General features: G+C 43.3%; 1 protein-coding gene across 2 annotated transcripts in view; it reads left to right on the top strand.

The window, feature by feature from the left end:
* Positions 1-27,214, top strand: part of CNTRL (centriolin) — a 152,379-nt gene that overhangs the window by 19,858 nt on the left and 105,307 nt on the right. The window contains exons 8-13 of one of the 2 annotated variants that reach the window (XM_030207567.1): positions 2,919-3,038; positions 4,212-4,440; positions 5,042-5,151; positions 6,659-6,853; positions 14,585-14,738; positions 25,615-25,835. In XM_030207567.1, coding sequence (XP_030063427.1) covers positions 2,919-3,038; positions 4,212-4,440; positions 5,042-5,151; positions 6,659-6,853; positions 14,585-14,738; positions 25,615-25,835 — 1,029 coding nt within the window. Of the gene's footprint in view, positions 1-2,918; positions 3,039-4,211; positions 4,441-5,041; positions 5,152-6,658; positions 6,854-12,403; positions 12,619-14,584; positions 14,739-25,614; positions 25,836-27,214 lie in introns of those variants that run through there. The other variant, XM_030207568.1, reaches the window with a different exon arrangement.

Raw genomic sequence — 27,214 nt, 5'->3', positions numbered from 1 at the left:
TTGTAAATTTGTCTTTCTTGTACTGCGGCAGGAGGGTCTTTATCACAACTCTAGCCTGTAAGCTGTACAGTTTTTGATCGTCTCTGTTGTCTGTAGGAATATCACAGTATTAAAAAGAATACTTACTAGTAAATTCCAAGATTTGTTTGCAATATTATAAGTTCCCATGATGAAGACAGTGTTAACAATGAAGAAACGATGCTTAAGAGGAAAAGAAAAAAAGCTGCACCTGTATTTTTGTTGTAAAGATTTTGAAAGAACTATCCTTTTCTCTAGATGGAAGCATATAGTATGTCATAAACCAGAGAAAGATGCATTTTGATAAATTTCCTTGTTAAGGACACAAAATCATGAGAATACTTTATCAATATAAGTAGACTTTATTTAGATAACTTAACCCAATCCTTCAAGTGATAATCTTTGCTTGCTCCTTTCTCCCTTTAGCTTGTATCTTGGTTTTTCAAAGCATCCTTTCTGCTGACTATATTCCTCAGTAAAGGTAGTCCTTGAATAGAATTGTTTTCATATTTGACATACCATATGCATGTGTGAATGATTTTAAACACTTTTTTCACGTATGAAATGATGCAAAAATTGCATTGTCTTCTTAACATTCCCATCTTCCTGAAGTCGGTTTTCCATTGTGTTCATCATAACAAAGTTTTTTGCATGATTCTAAGTATTGCAGCCTCTGAAACTGAAAAGGTTTTTCCTTCCCCCACCCCCACCCATTAATCCTACCTTTTGCTGCCTGCATGAAGCATGCTGTCTTTCAGCTAGATAGCATGAAAACCTAGCAAAGATCACATGATGGTCCTCTGCATTGTTGAAAATTTCATCTTTTACACTTTTAGAATTTGGTCTCTGTCTCTTGCTCCTGGTGTAAAACAGAAAGGGAAATAAAAAGTGTGAGCAGTAATGTGAACAAATATTAGACCGTCACTGCACTTCTGGAAAGTTTTCTTAAATTTTTACCAGTGGGATCCATGTGGGTCAACTCAATGGTAGTACTGTGCACACTACCATGCAGTGTATTGTGTTGGATTTCTCAGGCTAGACATCTGCCCTCCCACTCCTTTCTCAAGTGAGGACACTGCAGAGGCAGTATTTACAGCAGGGGTGTCCAACCTTGGTCTTCGAGAGCCACCACCCAGTTAGGTTTTCAGGATTTCCCCACTGACTATGTATGAGATCTATTTGCATGCACCACTTCCACTGTATGCAAATAGATCTCATGCATAGTCATTGTAGAAATCCTGAAAACCTGACTGGGCAAGGGCCGAAGTTGGACACTCCTGATTTGCAGCCTCTGAAAGAAGGGAATCCAATATGGTAACTGGCGTGAGGGTCCTATTTACCATATTCTAAAGGGAGATAAAATATGTGGCCTTAAGACAAGGACTGTCAGTGGAATGGTTGGGCTAAGTAATTTGAGGAGAGATATATAGAAAGGAAGAATCCCATGGTGATTGGGGACAATGGGATGTATACTTGAAAATGGAACTTGCTGACAATGGGTTCCTGATTTTTGAACTGTGTCCTGTGGTTTTGTAATTTTTTTTGTTTGTTTTTAAATTTATGAAGTGCATTTTAATATAATATTTTACATTTGCTCTGTTGAGAGCTGCTTAGATATTTTTGAAAGGTGACATAGAAGACTTTGGGCACCATAGCTCAAGGAGGTCAGCTCATGTTACACTGAAAGCACAAAGTAACAAAGTGAAACTGCAGAACCATTAACAACAAAACAGTCATCGCCGCAAACAGTATGATTTTTAAGATCCAAATTAATTACTGCAGTGTAAAATATTTCTCTCTCAAAAAAAGATAAAATATAGCTTACATACACACACAATTTATATGTGCTTTATGTTTATAAATGTGTATAAATTAGTAACTGTGTTCACTGCCCAACTGACACATTTCAGTAATCTTTTAGCAATTTGAAAAGTCCTTCATGTGATCATTTGTGGTAGGTGTTTGTTTCTTCGTGTGTTCATCCAAAGTATTATTATGGCAAGCATCGACAAATTTTCATTAAATCTAGGAGCTAGTTCAAAAACTTAGGAGCCAGCATCTAAGAACCTTTCTCGCTTCTCCTTTTCCTACCCTTTCAATATTGTCCCCAGTGAAGTTTGGGGAGGGGGTGGGAGGTTTGGAATCCCCTCCCAGATTAGCAGTAGCTCTTTACAAATTGACTTAAGAGTTTTTATTTTTCCTATTTTGTGCCTGTGGGCAAAGAAACTTTAATAAATCGGTTCCTTAAGGCGCCTCTGCTAATCAATCGCAGAAGTCAATAGTCTCCCTTCCCAAAGCATGCTGTCAGCATGTGACAGCACCTTCTAGATAGGTGAAGCAAAGAGGCAATTGCCTCTTTGTTTCACATATCATCATAGCCTGGGTCCCCCATCAGTTTCTCTCTCATACCCCCAGCCTTCACCCACTCTGTCCGTCTCTTCTTTTAAACTTTTCTGTCTCTTCTCGTAACCCCTCTCCTCCAGCCTTCACCCATTACTCACAGTGATGCCTGAAACTGCTTCTCTCCACCCTGCAGGGCGATCGGGCTCTGCATATACTTGAGCCGCCCGGTGCAGGAAGTTGGAGAAGTCTCACAGTTTCAAGTTCCATAAGACTTCCTGAACCCCCTTTACCACGCAGCTCAAGTATTTGCAGAGCTCGATCGCTGTGCAGGGTGGAGAGAAGCAGTTACAGGCAGCGCTGCAGTAGGGAAAATATTTGTCAGGGGTGTGAAATCCCAGGTCCCAGGAAGAAATTTCTAGGCTCCATGGCAACCAGGCGCCCAGGATTTGTGTTATGGTAATGCTCTTGAACCGTTTTCTAATAGTTTGCATAATTCTAGTGTGTATATGAGATGAGTGCAATAATTTGTGGATAAAAACAATATTTTGTTGGTTCAGCTAAAGCAGAAGACACTGGAGTTAACACGTGCTTGCCAGAAGCAGTACGAGCTGGAACAGGAACTGGCCTTCTATAAAATCGATGCCAAGTTTGAGCCTTTGGGTTATTATCCATCAGAGGTAATAGGCTTCCAGATTTCTTTTCTTATCTGTTCATACATTGCTGTGGTTCTCATGAAAGTGAAAAGAATGCTTCACTGCACTTAAAAAGAATAGGTTTAACTATTTGTCATTTCTATCTATAGCTTTCACATCAATGGCGTAGCTATGGGTAGGCCTAGGTGTGCACAGGCCCACCCATTCTTATCCCAGGTCCATTCAACGGCAGTGTCTCACTCCCCTCTCTTCCTCTTTTCCACTGGTGGCCCAGTATCTGCCCCCACCCTGAATCTCCCCGGTGTACCTCAGAGGTATCCTAGCAGCCACAGTGTTTAATCTTCACTGCCTGCACCAGTCCCCGCAGGCTTTCCTCTGCTGTGTCCCTCACTCACTGATGTCACTTCCTGTTTCCTCACTGGTGGGATGCGGCAGAGGGAAGCCTGCGTGGGCCAGCTCACACAGCAAAGATGAATCGCTGAGACCACCTCTGAAGCATGCTGAGGAGATTCAAGGAACTCCATTTGTTTAGGTAAAATAGCAAATACACACAAAGAGAGAGGGGGAAAAAATTCCTGTTCTAGCTAGAAACTACCGGATTAGCAGTATATATCTATGTAGACAGTGGGGGATAAGGGCTTAAGAGGGTTGGTGATTCCATACTGTTGTTAAGGCTTGTTATATTTTGGATGTTTGTGTTACATTGTTTATAATGTTCAATAAAAAGACATTTTTAAAAAAGAAGATAATTCTATAAAGCAGGTGCTAACATTTATATGCATATATTATTATGATAATATAGTTGTATATGGATGTGCATACATGTGTAGATGCTGGATAAGTGCCTAAGCACTATTCTGTAACCACGTGCATATCTCTTAAAGTGCATAGTTGGTAGGTTAGTATAACATGGGTGAAGTCTAGGTAGGGCACAAAGTTAACACGCATGTAAATTATAGAATACTATAAATCCACACGCCAATCAGTGGCTGGCATAAGCGCTCGCATCTAAGCACATATATGCATGTATACTCAGTCTAGTATTCTATAAAGGAAAGCAGATGCCGACTTTCCTTCATAGAATGTGCGCCAATTGGGCATCCTCTAGTTGCCTATGTATAGGTGCACAGCATTACCCCTAACTGTGTGAGAAGATGTACTTGGACCATACATTTGCTGAACATTTTGTTGTTGCAGGGTGTGGAATTGGATGATGTACCAAGTGAAAGCCCTTACATTGGAAAGGCCAGATACAAAAGGAATGAATATGCTGTTGAAAATTTTATGGCTAATAAAGCACAGCCAATTCATATTGGGAAAGTAGAGCTAGATGGACAAGATCAAAACAAAAATGAGCTTATTCAAAAAACAATTCATCAAACAGTTGACATACAACTGGAGGACAAAGAAAAAAATATTCAAGCAGGTAGCTATAAGAACAGTTTTTTATTACCTTGTGTGTCCAGAAACCAGCATTACATGGTATGCTGTCTAAAAACAATATTTATATATAGTTCTCTCAAATGAATGTTTTATGAAACCTGATTTAAAACAGCCAGGAACAATTTTCCAGATCTCGGCCATTCTGACAAGCAGGGAGTACTGGAAATAAATATTCCTATTGGAGTTTCTTTTCAGCTTACCTTCTTCATTCCTGGGGTTTCTGGGTTATTTCCTATAGGAAAGGAAAAACAAATTGGATCGAGTCAGATTAAAACTACTCTCCACCCAATCTGTGGGTAAATGAATGCACATGTAACTTTTTACCTGAACTGAGCACGGCCATTTCTTGGGTTGGGTTTGGGGAGGGATTAGCGTTGGCATGCTTGTTTTATTAAAAATACTTCTATATGTGTAAATTACATGGGGAGGTCTATGTGTTCCAAAGAGCAGTAGTAAATGTAAGCATATACATTTTGCATACTTTTGAAAATTTTCCAGTACCTGCACAGGAAGTATGCACAGATTGTTTACATGTGTGCATAGTTATAATTATCCCTACAAGGTTTTCCATCCTATTCACACAGCACAAGAGAAATTAACAGAACTTCAGAGAGAAATAGTAAATGCAGAGCAGCAAATTTTAAGAGTAACAGAAGAGCTGAAGGAACTGGAGGATGCAGTGGCTCAGAAAAAGGTATGGAAAGATCCAGTTCACAGTAGATCTATCTATTCCTTTGTAGAATAAGCTTCATTGTGTTTTACAATTAGTGTCCAAATTGTCGCCTTTTAGGAAGAGGTCCAAAGTGTATCTTTTTAGGACACTGTAGCCCTTTGGATTTGGATTTCAACTGCTGTTTGTTTGCTGAAGGTCTTTTGGGTGGATGACTGTTTAAGCTTTTTGAGTATTAATGATGGAGATATTTCTTGTGAGTTTTATGATTCTGTGCTTTATTGTAACCCACCCTGGGCATTTTTAAAAAGATGGAATAAATAAATAAAGATATATGAAGTAGAATAAGTAAGCTCAACAACGTTTGTACTAACAGTAAAAAAAAAATAAAAAGCTTGGCTTGAGTCTCTTCTTTGGATTGAGATATATAGTAGAAGTGATGATATATTCAACTCTTGGGGCACGTTCAAAACGAATGGTAAAAAGAATTAGCATACCAAGCACACTTAGAGCAAAGAGGGTTCCCCTTCACCTTTTAAAGAAAAAGCAAAGAGAGACTCAGAAAGTATGGATGTTAGGGGTAACTTCTGGCAGAGATCATTTCGAAAGTTTGTAAAATACATCTTGATTTGATTTAATTTATTCACGTAGGTGCTCATTTTCAAAGCACATAGACTTACAAAGTTACTTGGTAATCTGCGTAACTTTGTAAGTATGTGCTTTGAAAATGAGCCTCTTAATGTACCGCTAAATTCAACACGGTTTCAAAGTGGTTCACAGTAAAAAAAAAAAAAAAAAAATTATAATTATAAAACAATTTTGCAAAAACATCAGACAGCAGCAAATAATACAAAAGATTAACATATTGGCTAAATTGTTGAATTAAATCTTTTTTTTTTTCAAAAAGTTTTTTTTTCAAAAAGTTTTTTTTCTGTGGTTTCCTGTTTTTTTTCCCCAGTAATTTGTTCATAGGCTGCTAAAAGGGCTATGATGACCTGTGGCACATTGGAGTTTGTCTGGAGAGAGCTGCCCTTGATTGCTGTAGGTTTGCCTGTTCAACACTTTGTTCTTCTGGTGGTTTGTAAAGAAACTACTGGAAGTCAGAGAATCTTAAATCCATGATCTAATTATCCTGAGTACCGGTACTTTGCAATTTATTGCAAAGGGGGAGTGCTCTTTAACACAGATGCCTTAAAAATAACTAAAGCTCTTTCTCATCATATTGGCATCCGGTCATGGCCACAGTTTGACAGCTGTTTCACAGTCCGTGGTATTCAGTTGCTGAATGTTAGCCTGCCTAAGGAGGTGGTGAAATCTGCATCATGATCCACCTTCTGAAGTGTAGTGCTTCAATGTATTTTCGGATGCATGGCCAAAGCAACTAAATATTCCAGGAGGCAGATGTCGCTAAGTGCTTTTTAGACATGCCCTTTCCTGTTCAGTCAAATAGAGCCCTACTAACTAACCAGTCAGATGTATTTCTAACAATGCATTTGAATCATGTTGGTCCTTGTTGTGTCTTGTATTTTAGATTTCAGAAGCAGAAAAAGAGACCTTGCGCCAACAATTAGTTCAGAAGATCCAGCTATTAAATCAGCTACGCCAGGAGGCACAGGAACTTGAGAGACAAATGGAGAGGCAAAGAAGAGAGATGGAGAAAAAACAGATGGAGATTGGAGAACTGCAAAACATTTTAGATTCGATAGATCCCAAAGATCCAAAACACGTAAGGAACTAATAGCTTAAGGAACAAATTTCATTGTTCAATTAGCAATACAAGTAGTAGCTGGTTAAAAAGTCATGCTTTATAGTTAAAGTATTCTTATTTCAAGACCATCATTTTCTTGAGAGCAGGGGTTCTTAGCTTAGTTTTTGGGACACACCTAGCCAGTCAGTTTTTCAGGATGTCCATAATGAATATGCATGAGAGATTTGCATGAGTGGAGGAGTAGTCTAGTAGTTAGTTCAGTGGACTTTGATCCTGGGGAACTGGGTTTGATTCCCACTGCAGCGCCTTGTGACTGGGCAAGTCACTTAACCCTGCATTGCCCCAGGTGCAAATAAGTACCTGTATATACTATGTAAATATCTTTGAATGTAGTTGCAAAAACCACAGAAAGGCAGTATATCAAGTCCCTTTCCCTTTCTCCATGTACTACCTCCATTCAGTTCAAATCTATCTCATGCATTTTAATTGTGGATATCCTGAAAACCTGACTGGCATGGAGGGGCATAATCAAATGGGGTGCCCAAGTTTTCCTGAGGGCGTCCTCACAGGATGTCCCCGCGAAGGGGCGGGGAAACCCGTATTATCAAAACAAGATGGGCGTCCATCTTTCGTTTCGATAATATGGTCGGGGACGGCCAAATCTCAACATTTAGGTCGACCTTAGAGATGGTCGTCCCTGGTTTTCGGCCATAATGGAAACCGAGGACGCCCATTTCAAAAATGACCACATCCAAGTCATTTGGTCATGGGAGGAGCCAGCATTCGTGGTGCACTGGTCCCCCTGACATGCCAGGACACCAACCAGGCACCCTAGGGGGCACTACTGTAGACTAACTGATGCACTAACTGAACGGAAAAAGGCATGCAGTGGTCAGTAACCACCTCCCACCCCGAAAAAAACAACTTTAAAACCTTTCATCTTTTAATTTTTTTTTTTTTTTTAAGAGTATGGGTGAAGGACGTCCTTTGCTATGCCTCCGACCCTGCGACGGCAGTTGAGGACGTCCTTTGCTATGCCTCCGTCCCTGTGACGGCAGTTGAGGACGTCCTTTGCTATGCCTCCATCCCTGCGACGACAGTTGAGGATGTCCTTCGCTATGCCTCTGTCCCTGCGATGGCAGTTGAGGACGTCCATGCCTAGATGTTTCTGTGAGAAGGACGTCCATGCCTTTGCTATGCCTCTGACACCCCCTTTATTTATTTGGATTTTGGATCACAAGTAGCAGCAATGGGATTTGAACCGGCCACCTCTGGATTGCAAGACCAGTGCTCTAACCACTAGGCCACTCCTCCACTCCCTTGAAATTTGGCTGTCCCTGTGGTGGGGGGTAGTTAAGGATATCCAAAATATTTGAAAGAAGGACGTCCATGCCTTCATTATGCCTCCGGTGACACACACATACCCCCCCCCCCCCCCCCAGGGACCTGCATACTGCCCCCCCCCCCCCCCCCCCACAGGGACAGACAAATTTCAAGGGATTGGAGTGGAGGAGTGGCCTAGGATGTAAAACATCTAGTGGCTGTCCAGCGGAAGGCGACAAAAATAATATGGGGCTTGCGCCATAAGACATATGAGAAGGGATGGAAGACCTGAGTATATATAGCCTAGAAGACAGGGGAGATATGATACAGACATGTAAATTCTTAAAAGGTATTATTATAGAAATAAATCTTTTCCAGAGTATGGGAAATGGTAAAACTAGAGGACATGAGCTTAGGCTGCAGGGTGGTAGACTTAGAAGTAATGTCAGGAAACTCTTTTTCACGGAGAGGGTGGTCGATGCCTGGAATGCCCTCCCAAGGGAGATGGTAGAGAGAAAACAGTGACAGAATTCAAAAAGCCATGTGATGAACACAGAGGATCTCTATTTAGAAAATGGATGGTATTAAAAAAAAAAAACAACCTTAAATGGCTGCACGTGTGTGGAATGTGTGTGTGACACTTGGGTGGCAACTCTGGCTGTGAAGAATTAAGGCCGGGGGCAAATTTTGTAGGTCTGTGTTCTGTATATGACAATCCAGTTTAAAATGAACTGGAAAAGGCTTCAACAGCAACTTCAGTAGCCGGAACCGAGGAAAGTGCTGGCCAGTATTTTATGGTCTGGTTCCCACAAATGACAAGATGAATAGGCTGGGTTTTGATGGCAACTCCAGTAGTTGGAACATAAGGACAGAGCCGGGTGGACTTCTACGGTCTATTTTCAAAGAAATACCATTATCTAATATAATAAAACGCACCGTGAACGTTCTGAAGCCAACGTTCTGTGAAGCCGGAAACTTGAAGCCGGAAGCCTGAGTTCTGTGAAGCCGGAAACTTGAAGCCGGAAGCCTGAAGCCTTGAAGCCTGAAGCCTTGAAGCCATCTGACGTCACTCCCAGGCTGAGGCTGAAGGGTTCAGCCTGCCGTCTCTGCCCCGCCCTCGCGACAAAACAAACAAATCCGGAAGCGAAACGTCAGGGAAGGAGGCGGCGCTCCCGACGTCTAGCCTTCCCTTCGCTGTGTTCCGCCTTCAAAACAAGGCGGAACACAGCGAAGGGAAAGCTAGACGTCGGGAGCGCCGCCTCCTTCCCTGACGCTTCGCTGCACGAACCGCCACGGAGGTAAAGTTAAAAAGAATTAAAAAAAAAAAAAGGATGCATGGATGCGAAGGGGGGGGGGGCATGGATGCGAAGGGGGGGGGGGGAGAAGAGGGCGGGCCAGGCTGGGACATGGGAGAGAGCGTAGCATGGATGCGAGGGGGTGGGGGGGAACATGGAAGGGCGAGAGGGGACTTGCTGGAAAAGGATGAATGGAGGCGGCAGGGGACAGAGGAGCATGGATGGGCATGGATTGGGAGGGCAGGACTCAGGGAGAGAGGGAAATTGCTGGATAGGGAAAAATGGAGGGGCCAGGTGACAGATGAGCATGGATGGGCATGGATTGCAAGGGCAGGACTCAGGGAGAGGGGAATTGCTGGATAGGGATGAATGGAGGGGACAGATGGGCATGGATGGATATGGATTGCAGAGCAGGCCTCAGGCAGAGAGGGGAAATGCTGGATAGGGAAAAATGGAGGGACCAGGTGACAGAGGAGCATGGATGGGCATGGATTGGAAGGGCAGGACTCAGGGAGAGGGGAATTGCTGGATAGGGATGAATGGAGGGGACAGATGGGCATGGATGGATATGGATTGCAGAGCAGGCCTCAGGCAGAGAGGGGAAATGCTGGATAGGGAAAAATGGAGGGACCAGGTGACAGAGGAGCATGGATGGGCATGGATTGGAAGGGCAGGACTCAGGGAGAGGGGAATTGCTGGATAGGGATGAATGGAGGGGACAGATGGGCATGGATGGATATGGATTGCAGAGCAGGCCTCAGGCAGAGAGGGGAAATGCTGGATAGGGAAAAATGGAGGGGCCAGGTGACAGAGGAGCATGGATGGGCATGGATTGGAAGGGCAGGACTCAGGGAGAGGGGAATTGCTGGATAGGGATGAATGGAGGGGACAGATGGGCATGGATGGATATGGATTGCAGAGCAGGCCTCAGGCAGAGAGGGAAAATGCTGGATAGGGAAAAATGGAGGGGCCAGGTGACAGAGGAGCATGGATGGGCATGGATTGGAAGGGCAGGACTCAGGGAGAGGGGAATTGCTGGATAGGGATGAATGGAGGGGACAGATGGGCATGGATGGATATGGATTGCAGAGCAGGCCTCAGGCAGAGAGGGGAAATGCTGGATAGGGAAAAATGGAGGGGCCAGGTGACAGAGGAGCATGGATGGTAATGGATTGGAAGGGCAGGACTCAGGGAGAGGGGAATTGCTGCATAGGGATGAATGGAGGGGACAGATGGGCATGGATGGATATGGATTGCAGGGCAGGCCTCAGGCAGAGAGGGGAAATGCTGGATAGGGATGAATGGAGGGGGCAGGTGACAGACAAACATGGATGGCCATGGATTGGGAGGGCAGGGCTCAGGGACAGAGGGGAATTGCTGGAAAAGGATGAATGGAGGGGGCAGGGGACAGATGGCCATGGATTGGGAGGGCACGGCTCACACTCTCTCTCTCATATACAATGTCTTTCTGACTCTCACTCTCACACACTCTGTCTCACACTGTATCACATTCACTCTCTATGTGCCACACAGTCACTCACACACTCGCTTGGTCTCATACACTCACTCAAACAGAGAATCTGTGTCTCACACACACTCTCTCTCTCGCCCACACACACACACTCTCACTCACACTGTGTCTCACATACACACTTGCACACACTCTCATTCTCACACACACACTCTCTCACAAACACACTCACACCCAGACTCACGCTCTCTCTCACACAATCACACTTTCACTCTGACTCTCAAACAGTCACTCTCACATACACTCTCCCAAACATACACACTCCGAGGAAAACCTTGCTAGCGCCCGTTTCATTTGTGTCAGAAACGGGCCTTTTTTACTAGTCAAGTATATAATATCACATTCATTGTTGATTTAATCATGAATTGATAATGTGTGACTGTTAGGCAGACTAGATGGACTGTTCAGGTTTTTATCTACCATCACTTACTATGTTACTGTGGGCCCTATGTGCGCTAGGTTTTTTTATTGTGTGCTAAAAATTAGCGCACACTAACTGTGTAGACACCCATAGGAATATTATGGGCATCTATGCAGTTAGCGCACACTAATGGTTAGCATGTGCTAAAAACACTAATGCGCCTCTAGTTCGGCTTAGTAAACAGGGCCCTAAGTTTTTTTATTGCAACCTCATTGGTTCTGCCTTTTGTAAAGTGAAATGAATTGTCATTCTCTTTGCCTTTTTTTTCTCTTCTATTGGAACTGAAGGGCACAGGATTCAGGCCTTGTGTGGCGATAACATGAGTGTTTTTGTTTGTTTGTTTGTTTGTTTGTTTGTTTGTTTTAAATCTTATACCATTTAAAATACTTCCACTGTCTTAACTTCTGAAAGTTCTCCAGAGAGATTGAACCATTTAGAATGTCACACTAATAAAATTAAAAATAGATAACCAATTTTTTAAAATGCCCCTTTTATATTGCTGATTTCTGTTTGTCATTTATTAGGATGTTATGAATGTAGGAAACATTTTTTTCAAAGCCAGTCTTTTGTTTTTGCTTGATGAGGCCTAACGAGACTTAATTAGCCTCAACAAAAGTACATACCAGTGAGTGTTTTCATTAATTACAGTACATCATAAAAGAGCAAATGTTGAAAGGAATACATGGACAATTGTAAAGCAGTAAAAGAGATTTAGCTTCTGAGGAATTGCATGCTTGTTATTTCAGAGAGAGCTGTGCAAAATGGGAGCATATTTGTTTAAACCATTGTGCATACACAGAAAACTAGAGGAGATTGCTTTCTCCTGGGACTGAGCCGCGCCTTGCCTTGCCTGTAGCAGGGAAGTGTCAGTGTAAGCCGAGTATGGGATTGGCTAGTTATAGAACTTCCTGTGTTGTGATTTAAAGCAGGCAGAGGAGGGGCGAGTAGAGCTCGGGGCTGTAAGTTGCGACAGTAGTGCTTGCTGCCTGGTCTGAGTCTTCACAAAGAATGTGGTTTGAAACCATGGGAAGTTGCAGAGACTGAGAGTTTTAAAGAAAGTATTACTATCAAATGAGGAACTTTAAAGCAAAAGGAAGCCCAGAGAAGAGCTAACTACAGGATGATGTTTTTAAACTGCTTCCTTTAGTCACAGTACCAAGATGTGTTTTGTGTTTGGGTTTTTTTTGTTATGGCTATAGAAGACAGCAAAACTGTAAGTTATTACAATGAGAGCTTGACTTATTGAACAGTTAACAGTTCCAGTTGTATTTTACTTACTTTATAAAATGTGGGTTAAACATTTAGCATTTATGAATGTACAGTTATGGTTAGGTGTTTACCCATATGTTGTATATGGAAACGTAAGAAATCCCTAGGATGATTTTCTTCCTTTTTTGCTATTATAAGACATGCAATTAGATTAATTCTTCATAAAGGACTTCATTATGTAAATATTATGTTTGTATTTCATCTGATTTTCTGGTTATACAGATTGTTAGTAATTAAGACTAGTCTTTTAGCTGAGGTCAATATGCTGCCTGAATTTTTTTGAATGTGTGCAGTGTATTCATTTACAAGAAACAGGACATACAGTGAAATAGGAATCTGTTACTACAATGTGAAGAAAATCACATGTTACTCTTGTGTGTGTTTAGGGATGAAATGCAGGCTGCTTTATTCTGACTGCAGGGTATGTTAATATGACTTTTTGACAATACACTAGATCAGCGCTTGGCAGAACTTTTTGTGGCCGTGACCCCATTCGCACAGAAAGTGCGCAAACCCCTGGAGGTGTAGACCATTGACATTACTATGGAGGGCTTGCTTGCTCAGTTTGCAACACCAACTTTTGTGATCCAAAGTTTGGGAAGCTCAGCACTAGACTAAATAATTAGATTGCCATATTTTCTGTCCTCCTTACTTTAACATTTATTTAGTATTTATTTATTTAGATTTTGCTAACACCTTTTTTAGTAGTAGCTCAAGGTGAGTTACATTCAGGTAAACTGGATATTTCTCTGTCCCAGGAGGGCTCACAATCTAAGTTTGTACCTGAGGCAATGGAGGGTTAAGTGACTTGCCCAAGGTCACAAGGAGCAGCAGTGGGATTTGAACCGGCCACCTCTGGATTGCAAGACCTGGTGCTCTAACCACTAGGCCACTCCTCCACCTCCACATATTAACAGAATGTAGAATTCTTTAGAAAATTTCTCAGCATTTGGAGCTGGGTTCAGTAAATGGCGCTCAAAATTTGGCGCAAAAAAAATCAGCGTTGAACGGTATTCTGTAAAAGACATTCTGAGTTGGCCACCTTTTATAGAATAGTGTGTAGTGCTGGGATCCATGCTTTAACGGGCAATGGAGGGTTAAGTGACTTGCCCAAGGTCACAAGGAGCAGCAGTGGGATTTGAACCGGCCAGCTCTGGATTGCAAGACCTGGTGCTCTAACCACTAGACCACTCCTCCACCTCTACATATTAACAGAATGTAGAATTCTTTAGAAAATTTCTCAGCATTTGGAGCTGGGTTCAGTAAACGGCGCTCAAAATTTGGCACAAAAAAAATCAGCGTTGAACGGTATTCTATAAAAGACATTCTGAGTTGGGCGCCTTTTATAGAATAGTGTGTAGTGCTGGGATCCATGCTTTAACGGGCACGAGCATTTACACCAACTGAAACCGCAAGTTGGGTGCAGATTCACACTATTCTGTAACACTGCACGCATCTTAAGGGAACACCCCTGACCGCCCATGTCCTTCCAGTCGTTACGCCCCCTTTGCAGATCCATGCAGAAGCACTTAGATGCTATTCTATAAATGGGTAAGTGTGTTTTCATGTGGATCTGCCGTTTCTGCCCAGTTTTGGCACCTATCATCCATTAGAATGCTTTTCCATGCCAAACATTTGGCGTGGAAGTAGCACCTAGCATTCAGCCCTATATATAGAATTTCCCCATAGATGTCCTTCTCTTGTGCATAAGTACACAAAATACATAAGAAAATGCAAACTATAAGAACAGCAAATAATTGCAGATGTGTTTTGTTCTTCAAGATTTCTCTTAGTGGGATTATGGTTTTACATGCTATTGTAGAGAGCTATGAATCTGTAGACCTGTGTCCCCCTCTGTTTAGTTCAGCTGAAATAATAGCTCTTCTTGTAATATGCTTTCCTGTTCATAGTCTCATGTGAAGGCTCAAAAGGCAAGTAAAGAACAGCAACTTGACATGATGAACCAACATTACAAACAGCTTGAAAATCGTCTGGATGAGATGCTCTCTAGGATTGCTAGAGAAACAGAGGAAATCAAGGACCTTGAGCAACAACTCACTGAAGGTACTTGCTTTTTCTGGATATTTTTGAAAAATAAGCAACCTTTTTAAAAAGTGAATAGGGAGCAAAGGTTTACTACATTTATGTATAAAATATTGTGTTTGATGGAATTCCTTAGAAGATTTGAAGCAAAACATTTGGCCATTCATGTGAACAGGCTTATTCAATAGAATTTGTCACATACAGGACTGCACTACCCATATGTAGCAAGTCACCACTGTCCATGCATCCTTTTTAGCAGCAGTTCCCAAACTGTGCACCACAGCATCCCAAAGTGCCGCAGCGAACTTGCAGGGGTGCCATGGCACGTTTTCCCCACCGACACCCAAGGCACTTCTGCTGCTGCTTCTCTAGATGAGTAACAGCTGCAGCAAAATAAGCAGCAGCCACCGTGGCTGACGGTCCTGCCCCGTCAAACGTCACTTCCTGTTCGGGGGCACAGTCGGCAGCCACCTGAATGAAGAGTCCTGCCTTGCAGTGGCTGTAGCTTGCTTTGACGCTGCTGCTGATCTAGAGAAGCAGCAGAGTAGTGGTAGGGGTGTGGGTGTATGTGTGGGAGGGGGGAGCAGGGGGATAGAGAGGAGGCAGATGCTTAATTGGGAGAAATAGAGAGGGTGCTTAGGCTGGATGGAAGAGTGGAAAGAAGGCAGAGTCCGGATGGAAGTGGGAAGAAAAGGAGGGCAGATGCTGGATGGAAAGGGGGAGGAGAAGGAATGCCAGCGTCAGTGGCTGAAGTATGCAAGTTTGCTTATTTATTTATTGCATTTGTATCCCACATATTCCCACATATTTGCAGGCTCTATGTGGCTTACATTGCTCTGTCATGGCATCACCATGACTGAATAAACATATACAATTAGTAATTATATAAGAAACATGGGAAATATAGTGTATAAAAGTAACATGTATAGAGAGAACATTAATGGAATAACAGATGAAAACTTAAGGAGCTTGTGGAGCTCGGGCCTCAGGCAGTGGACCTCTTCAACTAGTGGGGCTTGGGCATCCCCGCCAGCAAAGGTAGGACTCAATGCTGTTGGGGGGGGGAGATCTGAGAGGAGATATGTAGTCTCAGGGTGCTGTGACCTGAGAAAGTTTGGGAACCACTGATTTATAGTAAGAGGATTTGAACTAGACGTCTAGGGTTCTGGTTTGCTGCTCCAGACCTTAGGTCATTTTATCATCTGCTAACCTCCACTTAGGTTATAAGCATGTGGGGACAGGAGCTTGCAAGGCTCTCTTCCTTAGAGCATCATACATAGTTATCTAAAGCAGCATAACATTGGTCTAGCTATTCTGCCTTATGCTTGTTACAAAGTAGCACAACTCATCCAAAATGGTATCCATGTCAGTGACAGTGTTTTGATACTTAGCTATATAATGAACATTTGTAGTTCATGTGCTTATTTGAGCTCTTTAGCCCTGTGTGACTGTTGTTCATTTGAGTTTGCAGTGTTTAATTTTCTCAGGTTAGCACCTGGAGGTTTGTTTACTCAAGTATCAAATCTTAGACTTTGCCTTTGGTAGTAAACATTTGAAAATCAATTTTATGGCTTTTATTTATTTATTTTTTTGGCAGGCTGCTCTACTGATTTTCTTTTAACAAATGGCATTCTCAAGTTTAAACTTTTATCCCCTTGAATGCTGCAGTACAACCATGTATGCTAGTGAAACCTTAGGGTTGAATCAGTGTTGTAGACTGGCAGATGTTGAGTAGATCAGTACCTTATCTCCCATGATACACCTGGAAGGGCCACAAAGTCGTCTTTCTTTGTGGAGTTGCCAGAGGAAACATGGGGGCCCAGTATCTTCAGTCCCTCACACTATGCTTTACTTTTATATATTAAACTGCCATGATGTGTATAAGTGTCAATTTATAAAGTCCTTAATAAACAACAAACATACTAATTCAGCCTCTGTCAAGATCATATCAGTTGGGTCTTTGCAGACCAGGGTGTTGTGCAGCTAACCACACAGCACTAAAGTCCTTCATAGTTCAAAGTGGTGCACTCCTGCCTTGGGCTGCACAGGAAAAAGAAACAGTCTGCGGTGCCATACCAGTGCTGTCCTCAGACTAGGGCCGGTCTTAGCAAGTGCGGGGCCCTGTGCAGACCAATTTGGTGGGGCCCCATCCTAGCCCTGCCCCACCCCAGCGATAAGATTATTCAATTTTTAGAAAAATTTTTATTTATGAAATTTCAAATAAAGACAAATCAAGCTAAACTTGTACAGAAAAACTGATTGAAATAATAAGCACAATGCTATCATGAACCCCCCCCCCCCCCCCCCCAGAAATTATTCAGTTCAAGTCCACTACAATTAGTAGTTCCAATTCTCATAACCCCGGGGGGTCAGAGGTGCAGACACACAAACTTGTGCAAAAACACATTCATAACCTTGCCAAACCATAACAGCACTAATTCCAAGGACAGGACGAGCTACAACCTTATGCTTGGAAAGGCAGAACTGTAATTACACCAGGCTCTAAAACACCAATACACTACTTCGTGAAAAAAAACAAAACAAAAAGGGCTGCAAATACTACATGCTAGCAGGATACTGCACCTTGATCACACATGAAAAAACACATGACACAACAGATATGAAGGCAAAATACTGAACTGGAAAGTTACCTCAAGAAGTCAGACTCAGCATGCAGCAATACTAGAAAAATTGAAACTTACATGCAAAATATCACAGATGCACATTTCCAAAAGCTGACATATTCCAATTAATAAATTCTGAATAAAATACTTTTTTTTCTACCTTTGTTGTCTGATCATTTAGTTTTTCTATTCGCTTTGGTCCCAATGTCTTCTGTTTTATGTAGTGTCTTCTTTCCATTTGATATTTTTTCTCTCACCATGTCCACCATCCTCCTGTGTCCTTATGTGTCCTGTCTACCATCTGTAGCCCTGTCCCTATCCTTTCTCCAGTTTCAGCATCTGCCTTAAAAGTGTTCCGATCCATAAGTACATAAGTACATAAGTAGTGCCATACTGGGAAAGACCAAAGGTCCATCTAGCCCAGCATCCTGTCACCGACAGTGGCCAATCCAGGTCAAGGGCACCTGGCACGCTCCCCAAACGTAAAAACATTCCAGACAAGTTATACCTAAAAATGCGGAATTTTTCCAAGTCCATTTAATAGCGGTCTATGGACTTGTCCTTTAGGAATCTATCTAACCCCTTTTTAAACTCCGTCAAGCTAACCGCCCGTACCACGTTCTCCGGCAACGAATTCCAGAGTCTAATTACACGTTGGGTGAAGAAAAATTTTCTCCGATTCGTTTTAAATTTACCACACTGTAGCTTCAACTCATGCCCTCTAGTCCTAGTATTTTTGGATAGCGTGAACAGTCGCTTCACATCCACCCGATCCATTCCACTCATTATTTTATACACTTCTATCATATCTCCCCTCAGCCGTCTCTTCTCCAAGCTGAAAAGCCCTAGCCTTCTCAGCCTCTCTTCGTAGGAAAGTCGTCCCATCCCCACTATCATTTTCGTCGCCCTTCGCTGTACCTTTTCCAATTCTACTATATCTTTTTTGAGATACGGAGACCAGTACTGAACACAATACTCCAGGTGCGGTCGCACCATGGAGCGATACAACGGCATTATAACATCCGCACACCTGGACTCCATACCCTTCCTAATAACACCCAACATTCTATTCGCTTTCCTAGCCGCAGCAGCACACTGAGCAGAAGGTTTCAGCATATCATCGACGACGACACCCAGATCCCTTTCTTGATCCGTAACTCCTAACGCGGAACCTTGCAAGACGTAGCTATAATTCGGGTTCCTCTTACCCACATGCATCACTTTGCACTTGTCAACATTGAACTTCATCTGCCACTTGCACGCCCATTCTCCCAGTCTCGCAAGGTCCTCCTGTAATCGTTCACATTCCTCCTGAGACTTGACGACCCTGAATAAATTTGTGTCATCGGCGAATTTAATTACCTCACTAGTTATTCCCATCTCTAGGTCATTTATAAATACATTAAAAAGCAACGGACCCAGCACAGACCCCTGCGGGACCCCACTAACTACCCTCCTCCACTGAGAATACTGGCCACGCAATCCTACTCTCTGCTTCCTATCTTTCAACCAGTTCTTAATCCATAATAATACCCTACCTCCGATTCCATGACTCTGCAATTTCTTCAGGAGTCTTTCGTGCGGCACTTTGTCAAACGCCTTCTGAAAATCCAGATATACAATATCAACCGGCTCCCCATTGTCCACATGTTTGCTTACCCCCTCAAAAAAATGCATTAGATTGGTGAGGCAAGACTTCCCTTCACTAAATCCGTGCTGACTTTGTCTCATCAGTCCATGTTTTTGTATATGCTCTGCAATTTATTCTTAATAATAGCCTCCACCATCTTGCCCGGCACCGACGTCAGACTCGCCGGTCTATAATTTCCCGGATCTCCTCTGGAACCCTTCTTAAAAATCGGAGTAACATTGGCTACCCTCCAGTCTTCCGGTACTACACTCGATTTTAGGGACAGATTGCATATTTCTAACAGTAGCTCCGCAAGTTCATTTTTTAGTTCTATTAATACTCTGGGATGAATACCATCAGGTCCCGGTGATTTACTACTCTTCAGCTTGCTGAACTGACCCATTACATCCTCCAAGGTTACAGAGAATTTGTTTAGTTTCTCCGACTCCCCCGCTTCAAATATTCTTTCCGGCACCGGTGTCCTCCCCAAATCCTCCTCGGTGAAGACCAAAGCAAAGAATTCATTTAATTTCTCCGCTACGGCTTTGTCCTCCTTGATCGCCCCTTTAACACCATTTTCGTCCAGCGGCCCAACCGACTCTTTGGCCGGTTTCCTGCTTTTAATGTATCTAAAAAAATTTTTACTATGTATTTTTGCTTCCAACGCTAATTTCTTCTCAAAGTCCTTTTTTGCCCTCCTTATCTCCGCTTTGCATTTGGCTTGGCATTCCTTATGATCTATCCTGTTACTTTCAGTTGGTTCTCTTCTCCACTTTCTGAAGGATTGTTTTTTGGCTCTAATGATTTCCTTTATCTTACTGTTTAACCACGCCGGCTGACGTTTAGTCTTTTTTCCCTTTTTTCTAATACGTGGAATATATTTGTCCTGAACCTCCAGGATGGTGTTTTTAAACAGCATCCACGCCTGATGCAAGTTTTTTACTCTGCGAGCTGCTCCTTTCAGTCTTTTTTTTCACCATTTTTCTCATTTTGTCGTAATCACCTTTTCTATAGTTAAACGCTAGCGTACTTGATTTCCTAGTTTCACTTCCTTCAATGCCAATATCAAAACCGATCATATTATGATCACTGTTATCAAGCGGCCCTCGTATCGTTACCCCCTGCACTAGATCATGAGCACCACTAAGGACTAAGTCTAGTATTTTTCCTTCTCCTGTCGGCTCCTGAACTAGCTGTTCCATGAAGCTGTCCTTGATTTCATCAAGAAATCTTATGTCCCTTGCGTGTACAGATGTTACATTAACCCAGTCTATATGCGGGTAATTGAAATCCCCCATTATTATTGTGTTGCCCAGTTTGTTTGCGTCCCTGATTTCCTTTAACATTTCCGCATCCGTCTGTTCGTCCTGGCCAGGCGGACGGTAGTACACTCCTATCACTATCCTTTTCCCCTTTGCACATGGAATTTCAATCCACAGTGATTCCAAGGAGTGTTTTGTTTCCTGCAGAATTTTCAATCTATTTGATTCAAGGCTCTCGTTAATATACAATGCTACCCCTCCACCAATCCGATTCACCCTATCACTACGATATAATTTGTACCCCGGTATGACAGTGTCCCTCTGGTTATCCTCCTTCCACCAGGTCTCAGAGATGCCTATTATATCTAATTTTTCATTTAGTGCAATATATTCCAACTCCCCCATCTTATTTCTTAGGCTCCTGGCATTCGCATATAGACATTTCAAACTATGTTTGTTGTTCCTAAGTACATCATGCTTAGTACTTGACAGTATTAATTGGCAATCTTTTGTCTGATTTTTATTGTTATTTAAAGATACCCGATCTACTACAATCTCTTTTGCAACCTCACTATCAGGATACTCTATCTTCCCTGTTATGGTGATATCTTTGAAAGATACCTTATCCCGAACCATGCTCTTTTGAGCGACTGTCGGCCTTCCCCCCATTTCTAGTTTAAAAGCTGCTCTATCTCCTTCTTAAACGCCGATGCCAGCAGCCTGGTCCCACTCTGGTTAAGATGGAGCCCATCCTTTCGGAATAGGCTCCCCCTTCCCCAGAATGTTGCCCAGTTCCTAACAAATCTAAAGCCCTCCTCCCTGCACCATCGTCTCATCCACGCATTGAGACTCTGGAGCTCTGCCTGTCTCTTGGGCCCTGCGCGTGGCACAGGTAGCATTTCAGAAAATGCTACCCTGGAGGATCTGGATTTCAGCTTTCTATCTAAGAGCCTAAATTTTGCTTCCAGAACCTCTCTCCCACATTTTCCTATGTCATTAGTACCCACATGTACCAAGACAGCCGTCTCCTCCCCAGCACTATATAAAATCCTATCTAGGTGACGCGTGAGGTCCGCCACCTTCGCACCAGGCAGGCAAGTCACCAGGCGATCCTCACGTCCACCAGCCACCCAGCTATCTATATGCCTAATGATCGAATCACCAAGTACAACAGCTGTCCTAACCTTTCCCTCCCGGGCAACATTTGGAGATATATCCTCGGTGCGAAAGGATAATACATCCCCTGGTGGGCAGGTCCTGGCTACAGGAGTACTTCCTACTTCACCAGGGTGATGCTCTCCTTCTAGGAGACCTCCCTCCTCCAAGGTAGCACAGGGGCTACCTGACTGGAGGTGGGACTTCTCTACAACATCCCTGTAGGTCTCCTCTATGTACCTCTCTGTCTCCCTCAGCTCCATCAAGTCTGCTACTCTAGCCTCAAGAGAACGGACACGTTCTCTGAGAGCTAGGAGCTCTTTGCATCGGGTACACACATATGACACCTCACCAATTGGGAGATAATCATACATGTGACACTCAATGCAAAAGACTGGATAGCACCCCTCTCGCTGCTGGACTGCTGACTCCATCTTAGTGTTTTTTGAGTTTTTCCGTAATTTAAAACTTGCTAAAGTATTAAGGATATCAGCCTATCACTAACTTACAGTTCCTCCTTTAAACCCCAATCTTCAAGTTCCGAAAGCACAAGCAAAATTTGTTCACTTACCAGAGAAATATCCTCTTCTCCCAGAACTTATTAGAAGGAAAGCTTTCGCGCGCGGCACCTTGAGCAGAGGCCCCGAGTGGATCCAGCCCTTAAATTCAGCAATTTCTCCCTCCATCCATATCCAGCATTTCTCCTCACTTCCCTCCATCCATGTGCATCTACTTTACTGCCCTCCATCCATGTCCAGCATTTCTCCTCTCCCTTCCCCTCCATCCATGTGCATCTCCTTCCTTTGTCTTTCCTTCCCTCCATTCCTGCCCAACATTTCTCCTCTCCCCTTCCCTCCTCCATCCATCCATCCATATCCAGCAATTCTCCTCTCCCCTGCCCTCTCCTCCATGTCCAGCAATTTCTCCTCTCTCCCTGGGCCCTGCTCTCCATCCATGTCCATCGATGCTAGTCTCTCCCCTGCCCCCTTTCTTCTATCCATATCCAGCAATTCTCCTCCCTCCCCTCCATGTCCAGCAATTAATCCTCTCTCCCTGGGCCCTGTCCTCCCATCCATGCCCATCCTTGTCAATTCTCCTCTTTCCCCATCCCTCCCGTTCCCATGTCCACCTGCCCGCCCTCTTCTCTCTTCTAGTTCAACTATTTAAATTTACCTCGCTCCGCCTCCAACGTCTGCGCAGCGTCAGTGAAAGCGCTGCCTGTCTGACATCTCTCCACCAGCCTTCCCTTCGCTCGTTCATTCCCTCAGTGCCCAGCCTTCTTCTGATGTCATTTCCTCGAGGGCGGGACACAGAGGGAACGAACAAGCGGAGGGAAGGCAGGTGGAGAGACGTCAGACAGGCAGCGCTTTCACTGACGCTGCGCAGACGTCGGAGGCAGAGCGAGGTAAATTTAAAGCGCCGGGGATGGAGCGGAGGAGGCTCAGGCTGACTGAGGCGCTGCGCGGGGCCCCCTTAAGTGCGAAGCCCTATGCAGGTGCCTCGGCCTAAGACCGGCCCTGCCTCAGACAACTTCAGGAACAGCATGGGGAGAGTAGGAAGAGGAGATTGATGTGGCTGTAAATGAGGATGTCGGAGGGGTACAGTGGTAAGAGTGAAAAAGCATATCGGAAAGGGTTATGAGAGTGAGTAGGGAATTATGAAAAGAGCAAGTGAGGGGGATCTAAAGAAGTATGAGTGAGAAAAAGGACAGTTGGGAAGAGTGGTATAGAGTAGTAACATAGAGGCATATTTTCAAAGCACTTTGGGAGGCTAAGTTCCATAGGTTTCTATGGAACTTTGGGAGGCTAAGTGCTTTGAAAATGAGCTTGATAGTAATATAGTAGATGACGGCAGAAAAAGACCTGCACGGTCCATCCAGTCTGCCCAACAAGATAAACTCACATGTGCTACTTTTTGTGTATACCTTACCTTGATTTGTACCTGTCCTTTTCTGGGCACAGACCATATAAGTCTGCCCAGCACTATCCCCGCCTCCAAACCACCAGTCCCGCCTCCCACCATCGGCTCTGGCACAGACCGTATAAGTCTGCCCAGCACCATCTCCGTCTCCCGCCACCGACTTTGCCACCCAATCTCGTCTAAGCTCCTTAGGATCCATTCCTTCTGAGCAGGATTCCTTTATGTTTATCCCACGCATGTTTGAATTCCATTACCGTTTTCTTTTCCACCACCTCCCGCGGGAGGGCATTCCAAGCATCCACTACTCTCTCCGTGAAAAAATACTTCCTGACATTTTTCTTGAGTCTGCCCCCCTTCAATCTCATTTCATGTCCTCTCGTTCTACTGCCTTAACCTCAGTCTCCCACTCCCTCTCCACTAGCCCTAATTTATTTTTCTGCTCTCCACCTCACAGATCTTTCTCTTCCCTAGCCCCACTTTCTTTACTAATACCAATCACCAAGGACCCCCCCCCCCCCAAACCATTCCAATACAAAAAGAAATGTCAGAAAACAATTTGTATATTGTTTACTAGTAAAAAAGACTCATTTCTGAAAGAAATGAAACAGGCGCTAGCAAGGTTCCACGCCCTCCTCCCTTCCTCTCTGTCTCTCCTCCGAGTTCCAGCCCCCCTCCCCTCCAAGATCCATGTCCCCCTACCTCCCTCCCTCCCTCTCCTCCAAGTTCCAGGCACCCCTCCCTCCCCTTCTCTCTCTCTCTCTCTCTCTGTCCCCTCCGAGTGCAAGCACGACCTGTCCTCTGGCAGCCCCTCGCCTTCCTGCGTGCCGGCTGTAATTTAAAAATTCTTACCTCAGGGTCCAGCGTCAGCAGTGAAGGCGAGTGGCACTTCAGACTGCCTTCCAATGTGTCTCAGCTCTGCCTTTGGTCCCGCCCTTCTGGAAACAGGAAATGAGGGCGGGACCAATTTTCTGGTTCTTGTCATAACAGTTATACATAATCTGCTACAGGAAACTAAGAACTTCAGTAGAAATGAGAGGCCATAGTTGCATTGCACTGTTCCTTTGCAAATTTTGTGCCTGTTAATTAGTCGTTTTTATGTGCATTATTTATCTGTTGTGAAGTTCACTGGAATTCTCAAAACTAGCTGATGAATTGTATGACTAAAAGCTTCTTATCTATGTTGACATAACTAAAAGTGCAACAAAGTGTAAATGTCAACACAGACCCGTTATTGTGAGAAACATAACTATATTAATGCATTAATTTAAAGCACAATATTTAGCTAAAAACTAAGGGCCCCTTTTACTAAACTGCGCTAGTGATTCCTGGCGCAGCAATGCTGACAAAGCCCATTCACTTTGAATGGCCTTCATCGATATTGTTGCGTGGGAATCAGCGAGGTTTGGTAAAAGAGGCCCTAAATTTGCATGCAATTATTATTTTATTTGATGTATTTCTGTGTTACCTTTCCAAAAATATCAAAATGGTGGACAACAAAGCAAATTAAAACATTGCATCACATATTAGTACATTGTCCTCAATGTGTGTGGTCCCTGGAGAAGGTTACGTAGCTAACAACTTTTCTGTGGTCCCTTATGGACCAATTTACTGTGCACCACTAAGATGAATTCAAAAGGGATATTTATTTGCTCCGTAAGGAAAAAAAGTGTGACATTGGCAAGCAATGGAGAGAAGCTAGGAATATAGCTTTTCAGCTCTCATTTTGGTGTTCCTTTTCTCATGTTTGATTTTAATGTTAAATTATTGTAGGTCCTTTAAATAATAATGCTACATGTGATTGTGATGTCACCAATTTTATGCTCCATAGACATTTTATGTTTGTTCTTGTTTCCTGTAAGGAAACAGATGGAGGGAGGGGGCAGGGGCAAAACAAAGAAAAGACTATGGATGTTGAGCAATTGAGGAAAATATCCCTGACAAAACAGAATGGTAGCTGTGTTAGATTGTTGTAGCATCCTGTGGACTCTTGTCTTCAAAAGCTTATGTCTCAACATATTTGTTAGTCTTCATGATGCCACCAGCTTTTGTGATGTTCCACCTAACAGGCTGTGAGTACATATCTTTTTTTTTTTTTTATGTGTGTATGTGTGTGTGTGTGTGTCTTCATCCCAGTTCCCACAAGCATTACAAATCTATATCCAGTGTCTATCTTTGTTTTTACATCAGTTTTTTCGTTTTCACCTTTTTTGCTTATGGTTCTCATGCATCATTCTATTCTAATTGTTTGTGTTATGTATTTTTAATGCTTTTGTTGCATCCGCTAACCCTGTATGTTCTTTCTGAAGGTCAGATAGCAGCAAATGAAGCACTGAAGAAGGATTTGGAAGGTATTATCATTGGGTTACAGGAATACTTGGAGAGTGTTAGGGGCCAGGCCAAACAGGCCCATGATGAATGCAAAGAATTACAGAAGGAGAGAGAGGTTTTACTGCAAAAAGTGGCAGACCTGGAAGAAGAGAGAAACCAGCTGGAAATTGTTGCCCAAGATGCAGAAAACATGAGAAAAGTAGGATTTACAGAGTTTTTTATGTTCATACTGTGTTGCTTTTCAGTTTTTGAAAGCAGAAATGCTGACATTATATGAAAGACAAGAGAGCATGCTTAAGTTGTACAATGACAGTGGTAAGACTTAGAAATGAAAGCAATGTGCAGTTTAAATAAGCATTCAAGATTAGTCCACTACATTTTAAAGTTTACTACAAAGCTTGTTTTTATAGAAAACATTTTTTTGGAAAAGAGGTTTTAGATACCGGAGACCACAAAAAAGCCAGTATTTTTGATTTTGCTGGCATTTTTGCACCATGTAATGCAAGAAGCCTGTTTTGCAAAAAAAAATTCATCTTTTAGTACATCAGCCTCCTACTATATTCATTTTATTTATTATTTTTTTTTTTTGTTACATTTGTACCCTGCGCTTTCCCACTCATGGCAGGCTCAATGCAGCTTACATGGGGCAATGGAGGGTTAAGTGACTTGCCCAGAGTCACAAGGAGCTGCCTGTGCCTGAAGTGGGAATCGAACTCAGTTCCTCAGTTCCCCAGGACCAAAGTCCGCCACCCTAACCACTAGGCCACTCCTCCACTCTGTGTCTTATGTTGTTTATGTACAGACTATCCCTTCCATTGATCCATTTACCGTATTTTTCAGGGTATAAGTCACTGCTGAGTATTAGCCACAGGAAGGAAAAATTGGGGCAATGCTGGAAATGTTAGTATATAAGTCGTAGTCAAAATATAAGTCACACGTGTGTAAAGCTGAAATTGGATGCACCTCGAACACAGTTGTTTTATAAAATTAGATAGTCCACATTGCCCTGTCTCTCCCCTCCCCCCCAATATCCTGGATTCCCTCGTCTATTTCCCTTTCCGCTTCCCCTCCAGCTCATCCACTGACCTTCTTCTGTTCCTGCAAGTCTGCATGACAACTGCAACGATAGTAGCAGTCAGAAAGCAGGCATGGGGACATTACCTTGGCGCTTTGGCAATGGTAAGCACAACTTCCTGTTTCTGGGACCAGCTAAGCAAGTGGGAATGTCCCTGTGCCTGCCTTCTGTTTTCTGTTGCTGTTGCAGCCGCTGTGCACGAGAATGTCCCCACACCTGCCATATGCTTCCTGTTGCCACTGCGGCAGCCTGGAGAAGTAGCGGGCCAGGCACAGGAGCAGAAGTAGTCAGTCACTGAATGAGCAGATGGGGAAGTGGACCCAACCCAGAGGTCTGCATGTAGGTTAAGGTCAATGGACAAATAACAAATTTTTTGATTAGTCAATATGTGTCACAACTTTGTATAGATCACAACTATTCCAGCGCATGTATAAAACCACAACTTATAACCTGAAAAATAAGATAAACATGACCAGTGTGTCAGCTGTTCACCATATGGCACT

Source organism: Microcaecilia unicolor, chromosome 6 (genome assembly GCF_901765095.1).
Source record: "Microcaecilia unicolor chromosome 6, aMicUni1.1, whole genome shotgun sequence".
NCBI lineage: Eukaryota > Metazoa > Chordata > Amphibia > Gymnophiona > Siphonopidae > Microcaecilia > Microcaecilia unicolor.
The sequence above is the reverse complement of the archived record's forward strand: the minus strand, read 5'-3'. Positions and strand labels throughout refer to the sequence as shown.